The sequence below is a fragment of the Nicotiana attenuata genome, unplaced genomic scaffold, assembly GCF_001879085.1.
Source record: "Nicotiana attenuata strain UT unplaced genomic scaffold, NIATTr2, whole genome shotgun sequence".
Lineage (NCBI taxonomy): Eukaryota > Viridiplantae > Streptophyta > Magnoliopsida > Solanales > Solanaceae > Nicotiana > Nicotiana attenuata.
The window spans coordinates 19,089-29,951 of record NW_017674840.1 but is presented as its reverse complement, the minus strand read 5'-3'; the positions used below and the strand labels follow the sequence as shown (position 1 = coordinate 29,951).

General features: G+C 40.0%; 1 protein-coding gene across 1 annotated transcript; it reads right to left on the bottom strand.

Moving 5' to 3' along the window:
• Positions 1 to 357: 357 nt before the first annotated feature.
• On the bottom strand, positions 358 to 1,485 carry LOC109219336 (probable F-box protein At4g22030). Its single transcript, XM_019383771.1, has one exon. The coding sequence runs from the start codon at positions 1,483 to 1,485 to the stop codon at positions 358 to 360; it is 1,128 nt and encodes a 375-aa protein (XP_019239316.1).
• Between the last annotated feature and the right edge of the window lie 9,378 nt (positions 1,486 to 10,863).

The window sequence follows — 10,863 nt, the reverse complement described above, 5'->3', positions numbered from 1 at the left end:
TGTAGTAGGTGTTTGGCAGCTTTAGCTTCCGCATTCATATTTCAGTTATTTCAGTATTTCTCGTTATTCACTTCAACTGTTAAAAATGGATAATGTGTTCTAACGTTGGCTTGCCTAGCAAGTGAAATGTTAGGCGCCATTATGATCCCGACAGTGAGGGTCTGGATCGTGACAATATGGTGGAGTGGTCTGAATCGAATCGTTTGTTTATTTACGATTGTTTGGGGAGAAAAACCAAACAGAACTCTTACGCATTGTTAATTGAACAAAAGAATACGTTGGTAAATCTGCATGTATAAACACAACAAAATATGTACTTGATTCTGTCAATAAGTTAGAATATGAAAAATCATAGTACTAAAAAAGCTTGCTTGCAGATTCATCTAGTTGTTCTCCTTTCCAAGAAGAAGCATTAGCAAGATTCCTTACTTCTAATAAGCTCCTACCTAACATCAAAGCTACCTTCAATTCAAATACTTCACCATTTTCCCTTCTCTCAACATCTTTTTCCATCAAATTAAAATCAATATTTTCTTGCATATACTTAAAAAAACCTGCATTATTCCTATACATCTCAAAAACCATTCCAACTTGTCCACCATGTTGAATTGTGTTAACGATCGTCGCCACCGCCCCCGCCACAATACCAACCACAGTTGCCCAAGATCCCACAAAAGCAGAGCCAATGGCTCCTAGCCCTGTTAGTAAAGGACCACAAATGGCTAAAACTTTGTTCAATTTCAAGGCCTTTTTCCCTAGCCTAATATATTCTTCTTGGTCTTTTCTCCCTAAAATTCCCACTATTTCTCTCATTTCCTCCTCCAATTTTCCATTCCAACCATTCCAATCGTTTTGATTTTCACTAATACTTTTGGATTTCTTTCGTCGTTGTTGAGGCCACCACATAGCAGGTTCGACAGAAGATGGAAATTTATCGAGCATTATACCGAGTATAGGAAGAGGGTAGGCTTTGTCCAGAGCCAAGACACTATCCATAGCTTCTTGAACATCACTAGTCACAGGGTGACCGATTGATAAAGTTGTATCGATTTGGTTAAGGAGATTTTGGAACAATCTAGCTGCGATTCGCTGTTCTTCAGCAAGTTGGGATGGTTGTAGTTTATTCATGATCACCAACATTACAGTAGCAACCAAGTACAATAAAGTGGAAGAAATTTTAAGTCCGAAAACTTGACCAGTTACGACAGTACTAGTAGCTGCAATTGCAGTCATTGTAGCAGCTGCTAAAGTTATGACATTAATTGATGTCAAAAGCATATTGTTCCACTGGCTTCTCTGCTCTCCAATATTTTTATGCATCTCCACTCTATCTGCAATAGCCTCCTTAATCGCGTAAAGTTTTGCGATATTTACTGGATCAGGACTATTATTGACATCGAATTTTGTTGATGGGGTAAGTTGTTGCTCGATTTGGTTACATGTAGTTATAGTTGTATAACCATTTATCACGTCTTGTTCCTTCATTGATCCTCCTCTTCTTACAGCAATAACATATCAAGTGTATTCCTGTACAGTATCAGGTCTGGGGAGGGTAACGCCTTACCCTTACCTTGTGAAGGTAGAGAGACGGAGAGATTTTTTACTTGTTTGAAGTTGATGAGGAGAAAAGGTTTTGGCAGGAAGTGAGAGGCAATGGGTACAAGGCCAAGACTATTTTAGAAAATTCTAAGCCCCCTTAGTTTTCTTTTTATTAAGTAAGATAAAGGGTAATTTAGGAAAATATTTTATGATTAAAGTTATTAAATATATTTTTTTAGGTGTGAGTAACAAGTTTAAGAGACAAATTATTTGGACCAGATTGAATAATTATTAAGCACCTGTAAGCGATTAAATAATTACACTACATGACACATATTTGTACAAAATGATGACAAATACACGCTAGATTATGATTTTATAGTTTGATAATTACCACGTGAAACACAAAGAATGTTGATTGTGTAAGATTTTATTCTAGCAAATAAAAATTAATTTATGCATATTGAATATCCTCAAATGACAACTCATTATGCCTACATTATTGGCCAAAAGCATAAGAGCATGCCAGCTTGTGTAAACCCTTCAATATTATATATACTTGATAACTCGATAAGTGTGCGTGCACATAGTTTATGTTTCTTTTGGCCAAAACACAAAATTAGCTAGTCGGCCGAAACCAATTATATATATTCGCTAGCCAAAAATATATAAAATATGTATATTATATATGTATATAATATATATATATATATATATATATATATATATATATATATATATATATATAATATATATATATATACTTACGCTATACTATGCACTAAGTATAAGTGTATTAGCTAATATTATATCGAATATAGCTTATATATATATAATATATATATACTTACGCTATACTATGCACTAAGTATAAGTGTATTAGGTAATATTATATCGAATATAGCTTATATATAATATATATATACTTACGCTATACTATGCACTAAGTATAAGTGTATTAGGTAATATTATATCGAATATAGCTTATATATCTATAATATATAAACTTACGCTAACTATGCACTAAGTATAAGTGTATTAGGTAATGTTATATCGAATATAGCTTATATATATATATATATATATAATATATGTACTTATGCTATATTATGCACTNCACCATTTAGCTATTGCAATTCTTTTCCTGATAGCAGGTCACATGTATAGGACCAACTGGGGTATTGGTCATGGACTAAAAGATATTTTAGAAGCTCATAAAGGTCCATTTACAGGTCAGGGCCATAAAGGCCTATATGAGATCCTAACAACGTCATGGCATGCTCAATTATCTCTTAACTTAGCTATGTTAGGCTCTTTAACCATTGTTGTAGCTCACCATATGTATTCCATGCCCCCTTATCCGTATCTAGCTACTGACTATGGTACACAACTGTCATTGTTCACACATCACATGTGGATTGGTGGATTTCTCATAGTTGGTGCTGCCGCGCATGCAGCCATTTTTATGGTAAGAGATTATGATCCAGCTAGTGCGCAGGAGCACACTTTTGTTTTCCCCTTTACAAGGGGCTTTCATGAATAGGGATTTCCCGCCAGCAGTCTTCTCTTCCTATCACTTCACTTCGTTCTAGAAATCTGATCTCACCGGGCCGGACGAAGGGGAAGGAAGAGATGGTTGATCCGGGAACAACAACGAGAGAGGGCTCATAGCCCCCCCTCTCACTCTTCCCCACGCCTATTTGTTCACCCGAGATGCAGAACTCTTTTTTTTTAATGAATAGATAGAGCCATGATACATTCCGAAATATTGTAAAGGTAAATAGACTCTTTTCGCCCCCTTTTCGATGTCTGCCTGAGGACCTATGTTAATGTTTTGGAAAGGGGATGTTCGCCTTTTGTAACAAATAGACCCACGATACGGACTAATATATGTTCTTACCCGTAAGCATAAGTAAGATCTATTCATAGTTGGTCAGTCCCCCACGGCAGGGCTTCTCGCTTTTCATGAATGTGTCTCCCCCTCTGCTAATGTGAGTTTTACCTGCCTTTTACTCTACTTGCTTCTGACTCCCTATGAGCCTTTACTTTTTCGGGGGGTCGGCGGGACATGGGAGCCTCAGCTCATGCATCAGTTTACCGAAATAACCTCTACTCTCCCACTTCCTTCTATTCAAAAGGCGAGCAGCCCTTAAACAAAAAGGCCTAAGAGGGTTCTTCTTTATATATTACATAAGCCCTAAAGTAGGTAGCCCCGAATGCTGAACTCAGCAGAGTGGGTTTTGGCTTGCCCCTTTCTATCTTATTAGTCAAACCTAAACGTCCTTATTTCAAAAAACAGCGCTAACACCCTATCTATAGTAAGGGGCCTTTTCAATTCAATCTCCCACTTGATTTCGGACAGTCAAATATAAAGACTCTTTGTTAGCTCTTCGTGCCTCCTTGACTTCTCAAACTGAACTAAGATTGTCCAACTAGAGTATAGCCGGAAGGGGCTCTTTTTGTATTGAAAGTGTTTTCAAATAGCAATCCACCGCGTCGGTAATAAGACTTAGAGTAAACGAACGATTCAAGCTCCTTACAGAAGGCAGTTCAGCTTGATAACTCGATAAGCTGTATTGACAGAACAAAACCACTCTTTCAAAGGTGGGATCAATCCCAACCTATTCTTCTTAGCCTAACAGTCTATTCGTGGAAGTAAATTATCCAAAAAGTCTCCTTACTAGACCTAACATCCTGCCATCGCTTTCAGATACAAGGAAGTTGGACTAGTTATTAGACCAACTATCTCACGCTCTCTCTCTCAAACCCAGCCAAAGGAGCACATCTAGTTGAAAGACTCTCGTTCTTATTTAGAATGGGAAGATCTTTCAGTTCGTAAAAGCTTAAGCTTAAGAGCTTTATCCATAAGTAATGAGAGAAGACTTTTAGAAAACCCTCATGCCTTCTCTGGAGACAGAGATCTTACTGCTACCTCCGAGTCTGACAATCTAGCCTTCTAGGCTTTTCGCTTTGAGGAATCCTCTTTCTCTCTGATCCTTCCTGTGTTCTTTATCCTATTCCGATTCGATTTAGCTTTCTTTTAGTTGCTATATCTTTATTTTGAAGAAAGATGGATCTATAGGGGAAAGGATAAATATATAGTATCAATAAGAAGATAGTTTGATTTTCTTGTTTGCACATGTGTATTGTCTAATCTATGAGAATCACGCTTTTCCCCTTCCGTAAGCGCATATAGGGAAGTGGGCCCTGGGCTGTTGAGCGGACTCCTATTGTCTTTCTTTTATTTACTGGAGTTTCTTGTTCCCGCGCCCCCCCGGTACCGAGACCCCTGGTAATCTCTTACAGGGTGCACAAGGCCCTTAGTCTTACCTCATGCAGTTTCTGCTTTCTTGTTGGCTTGGCGGTGCTTTCCTTCCTCTGTGGAGAGAAGAACCGAAAAAGGATGTTTCCTCGCTTTTCGTCCGTCGTGTATTCCCCCTTATGTCTTCTGTAAGAACGAGAGGGACGGGCACCCCCTAACACTTTTTCAGATATTCCCCCTTCCAAGGACGCTTTCTCGAGCCTTTTTCCCTCATCCCTTTTGGTTTGGGGACGACAAGTACTTCGTCTCGAGTAGGACACCGGTGATCTCTACATTCACCTATGTAATTTCGAAATCTGCTTTCAAGCAGCTCCGTTTTCTAAGGGAGAGTGGACTAAAAAAAGGAGAAGCGTCATGCGTCATGCTTTTGTAGACCAGCTAGTATACATTAAAGAAAGTGGCTTCCTCAATTAAACTAGCTTCCTCATCTTCTCTTCCCCCCAACAACTTCACTCCGGAGGAATCGCATATTCTTAAGCGAGAAGATCAGACTCTTATTATTGAATTTCCATTGTTTGCACGTAATAGCTCATTCTCTATATTTTTTTATGCTCAATTTTTCTATTTTCCTTTTTCAGTCTAAAAGGAAAGAGAAGTGACTATCATCGCAAAGTCACGAGCGCTTAGAGGTATGAAGTTAAGCGAATCTTACTATCTGAAGGAGCTTAGCTTCTTAAAGGACTCTTAATAAAGAAAGCTTTTTTGAAGAAAGCAATTCAAGTAGGGCTTGAAAGAAGCCAGGCGATCCGATCAGAAGATAAAGAAGGTAGACGAGAAGATAAGGGGCGAAGGACTTTTTTAAATCCGATAGGTGTAAACATGATATTAATTAGTCTTTGTCCTTTCTTAAGAGACTCCGGACACTCCTTGTCCTAAGCCCCAGGCATCCGGTTACCTTTGCGGATCTCCGCCGCCTGCTTTTGCGCTATTGTTACATACGACGTCTCTTCTCTTACGCAATTCCTGACTAGTCGTAGTTTTTCTAAGTACCGGAATAAGAGGTTTCGGCTTTTTGGGGTATTTAACATAACTAATAATTCTATATTGGAAAAGTTTAAAAATTTCAAACAATTTTGATCGGTATTCAACTAAGGGCCCCGTTAAGTAAGATGGGAGCCAATACAAAGCGGGAACCCTGATCTAGACACAGTAGGATCAATTGAGTTAGCAAATCTAATGTGCGTACAAGCATATTTTTCCTTTTATTTTTGAATTTGGCACTATTTAAATAAAAAAGAACGTACAATAAGGTTTTCTTCCTTAAACACTAACCCGGCCAAGACTCACCAATAAGGTAACTCCGCCCTGTGTTTTTTGGATCAAATCCGGTGACAATTCTCCACTCATGTCCTTCCAGAGCTGGGTAAGTGATCTTCAAGGGCATCTCCCCGATCCATTCTTCCCAGCGCTCCTCAATCAGATCCATAACTGCTGTTGCTTGTGCAGGAGTAACTAGAGAACTGAAAATTGCAATAAAGTTGTCAACTAAGAAAGACCGGAAGTCCATGCGAGCCGGGCTGATATTAACCAAAAAGATACCCTCCTCGAAAGGGCCTGAAATCAAAGACCCAGTCAGGGATAGAGTTGAGAATGACATTAAAATTGAACAACTGTGTAGGAGTACTAATAAGTTTTGTAAGGGTATAGTTTATTTAATTGAGTGAAATTAGGCCAGTAGTCTTTCTGAATGTGATAGCTGAGAACTGTGATTCTTCGCTCGATCAATTCTTGCCATCACGCTCTGGCTTTAGCATCTGCCGAGCACATCTAAGCGAAAAATAGAAAAAACTGGATTTCAATTGGATACCCTTTTTCTCTGTTCCAGGTACAAGTCAAGTTGAATTTACAAAAGAGAATTCAGTGTTAGAAGTATTCAAATCCATAAATTCACTACGAAACAAGGCCGGAACCAAGCCCTAAATTTGAGACTTTGGAAAACTGCAAATAGTAAACTTAAACTATCAATCATATTAATATTACATCCATCTCCACATAGAAGTGTTGGAAAAGAAAGCTATCTGAGAGGCAGAGGTTGACTATAAACTTCATCTCTCTCTGGACCTCAGGGAGTTTTTCCAGAGCTGAATTGCGCGTGCACTTCTGCCAGAGCAGAATCACGTGTGTACTTGGTGTATAACCTCAGCAGTATCTTCCATCAGAACCCCAAATCGGCAACGAATATGTCCTTTAGACTTTGCTAGAAATGGCCGAACACTAAAAAATAGGTGGAAAACCAGCTTAAGCTGGTTGTACTTTTAAGTTCGTTCAATTCACACAGGCAGGGTGATTGAGGTGCGTGCTTCGCAAGTTTTTTACTTTCTTCACACAACAAAACAAAGGCATGATAGTACTGTACTCAACTGCTCGTGCCGTATGGCTCTTCTACATTCTATAATCTATAATATGTTCATTCATACCAATATACCTGCTAAAAAAAACCAATAAATTTTCAACCCCTCTCACAGTCATCAAACCTGCAACACCAAATTCCTCTCCGCCCTCTGCTCGGCAACGCAATTCCCATGCTCACAGCCAGTTAGAGCAAAAAAATCCACCCCCGTCTTTCTCTTAAAACTCACCTCAGTCTCGTAAATGTCCTTCCCAAATCCTAGCGTAAGGTGTATGATCCGCCGAATCCATTGCTGACTTCACCACGATCGATTAGGTGAAAGGGTTCTGCAAAGTTTGTTTTTTCATACAGGCAGCGTGGTTATAGTACTCATATTGTGCCAGCCATGCAATTCGTACTGCATTGGCAGAATTGCTATACACTCTATAAAAAGAGGCTCGATAAGCCTTCGTGCTCTACAAAAAAAAACAAAAAACAGAAATTTTCTACCAGTGTATATCGAGAAGCCATGGCCCTCCCTGCTCAAATTCTCGACATTCCCCAGCGACTTGCTGAAATTAACGTTGAAATACAAAATGTATAAAATTTTCTTCGAAAGACTCGAATAATGTTAAATGCTTTCTTGAGGCATCTTCGCTCCGTGAACCCGGCTGCTATTGAAGCCCGAATGGAAGCAAGCCGTCAAAGAATTCGGGAACTAGAAGAAAGACTCCAGGGACTACGCCAGGAGCAGCAGGCACTGATCGTGGAGGCAATCTTCCTTGGTGCCCGAGAAAACTAAAAGAGTCCGTCGACTCTTTTTAGTTTTAGAAGGTTTCAATAAGTGTCTTGAGACATTTGTTTTCATGTCTGGTGTTCTTTTTTTTTTTAGTGTAGATCTACTCCGGTGCCTACTGGAGATAGACTCCTATCTATGCTAACTATCTTTGTTTGGTTTTATTTGTTATGTTTGCATGTATAGTATGGTAAAACCTAAAGTGTAAAATGTTTACCACTTAATGCTATGCTAATAGAATAATTAAAAAAGACTTATTCCCTAAATGACTACTCTAACTTTGTCCAAAAAAACTGGAATACGAATGAGATCCACAATGCCATCATTGTATGGCCGATAGTAGTACAGTAAATGACGCCTTCCTCTTCAGCGCCACGCATAATTGGCTCGCGTAAAGGCAGAAGAAAGAAAGCCCGAACGAAAGAAAGCTGACCAGGAGTGCCAAACCACTCTAGTATCTTCACCCTTGCACCCCCTATGCTATTATACTTGGACTAGGGGCCTCCTTCCCTTGTGCTTTTATACACATGGAAGTACCTTTTCTTATCAATTCGCCTTCATAAAAAAAAAAATAGTAAAATTTGGTGACTACTATTTTAGTGTTCACCCTCTCATCCCAAACTTACCCTTTTTCCACGGAAGCCCTCCCCTCACTTTATTGTTCTTCATGAGTGGGAAGAAAGCAAAATCTTTCTTATCCAATACCAATCCGGGAATACTAGGCTAAGCATGTAGCCTAGCCGCTTCACTCGTCAAAAACAGGCTTAGTTGAATGGTACTAACTAAGAATGCTATTGGATGAGGAAATTTTGACTCCGGAAGACCTGGAAAGACGGAACTACTTTCGGCGGGTCCTTCTATTATCTCCTTCACGCTACCCAATCCGAACTAATGAGTGCCTGTAGCAGCATTGAGTGATCCCCTTCTCCGACACCGATACCCTAGGGATTACATATTGTGCCAACTCCCCTCTGCTGCCTCGCTCTACAACCGGATACTTTTCTTGGCACTGGTTGAATTACTTGGAACCCTAAGAAAGGATCAACTGTCTCTAGCTTTACTTTACCGGTAAAGCATTTCTTTCTAGATCGGATTGAGAGTGACTTCTTCCGCTGACTAAGGTGTTTAGTTTGTGCGTTTGCAACATCCGAAAGGAAAGCCGTCTCTCTTCCATTCGGAGCAAGCATCGTAATCGTACCGCTATAAAAGAATCCATCGGAAGCGGAGCAACCTCTACGTATTGCCCATTCGCCATCCTTGGTGAGTCCGGTTTTATGTGCTACGTTATTCTTAGATCCAGCAAAATCATTGGTATTAGTTTCAGAGTCCACTGGCTGTCTAGAAAGCCGACTGTCAACTTGAATGTTTACACAAGAATCTCCAATCCAAGCCTCTTTTGTCAATCCGGGGCAATACGAGTGGCATAAGCTATTTCTTATAAACAGGCTTTCGAGAAGAAATTGGAGGACTACCGATTGATTGACCCCGGAAGTAAAGAATGACGGTTCGACGAGCTCTTATTCGCCCCTGGCGGACCTGTATACTCTTGTCCTGTTGGGTATAAAGGACACGGGGAGCTGCCTTGGGTATCTCCGAGGACTTGAGCTAAGGGATTGTTTACTGAACGTCCCATACTTTACCTATTATTTGGTGAAGTGCCCCCTTTCATTTATTAGGTAAGAGGAATCTACCCATAATGCGTGAACCAGTGCCTTTTTCTTTTGTACTTATCAACTATATGAAATATAGAAAAGAAGGTCTTCAATCTTCACACTTATGCGTGTGTGGAACATTTTGAGGTCAGCTTTGAGTGGTTGATTTTTTCCAACTTCCATATCAATTATGGAGAGAGAGAGATCGAAGGTCTTGTCGTGCGTCTTGGAGCGAATAATTGCTTAAAATAAAGGCCGTTAAGGTCACATTGACATAGAATAATACGGATTAGCTCACCCAGTGAGAAAGGCCCTGACCCTGCCAACCAAGTATCAAAAAGAAAGAGAGAAAAATCAGATATGAATAAGGGATAGGCAAGTCCCATTCAATCGATTCCTAATTCAATAGGGGAATCAAACATTTAACTATTTACGATGTCTCCCGCGGGGACGGAAATAAAAATCGGGCAGGATTCGCTCAATCAAAGACAGTTCAATTCAATCTTAGCCGATCTAAGGTTTACCGTCTCTCCGGCCCCGTTTCGGTGCACTATTGGAGAGCTCACTAGGCCCGCCGCTTTCTCAATCGAGAATGGAAACTAGCCTACTGAATGATTCCATCTATCACTTACGTCATTTCTCAAGGTCAGAAATCTCAAATTTAGAATTTAAGCATGAAGTCATCGTTCCGTCATCCAACATGCTTCTATCTAAGTGATTTCATACCTTACTACTCCCCTCCGTCACCCTTCTAAGCTCCTTTGCCCTATGCCTTTAGTCTGCTTTGAATGATCCTTTCACTCTTCGAAGGTGAGCGAAGTACTTCGAGGGATTATATGGAAGGAACCTCTGCTAAGAATGGAATGCATTGATTTGGGGCACTTCTTCTCCTTATTTAGCTTTCAAGTGGGAGAGGACTTCCATAGAGTCATTTATGTTAACCCTGCTTTGTGGTACTATCTTAGTCTAAGGCTTTGGGAGCCTGCATTTGTGGGAGTTGAGGCCACATTCACTACCATCATAGTCTGGGTCCAACTAGGAGGTCTTCCCATTGAATTCTATTACATGCATGACCACATTGAATAGGCTAGGAAAGGAAAGGAATGGAATCTTCGCGTGGAAAAAGAGAGAGAAGAGAGGGCTAGGTCAACCTTATGGATAGCGTAGCGTAAGGACGGGATAGGAAAGAGAAATAACTCAAATGAAGCGCTCAAAGAGAAAGGGT

Coding starts and splice junctions, on each gene's coding strand:
- LOC109219336 (XM_019383771.1), bottom strand. CDS start 1,485: ATGAAGGAACAAGACGTGATAAATGGTTATACAACTATAACTACATGT.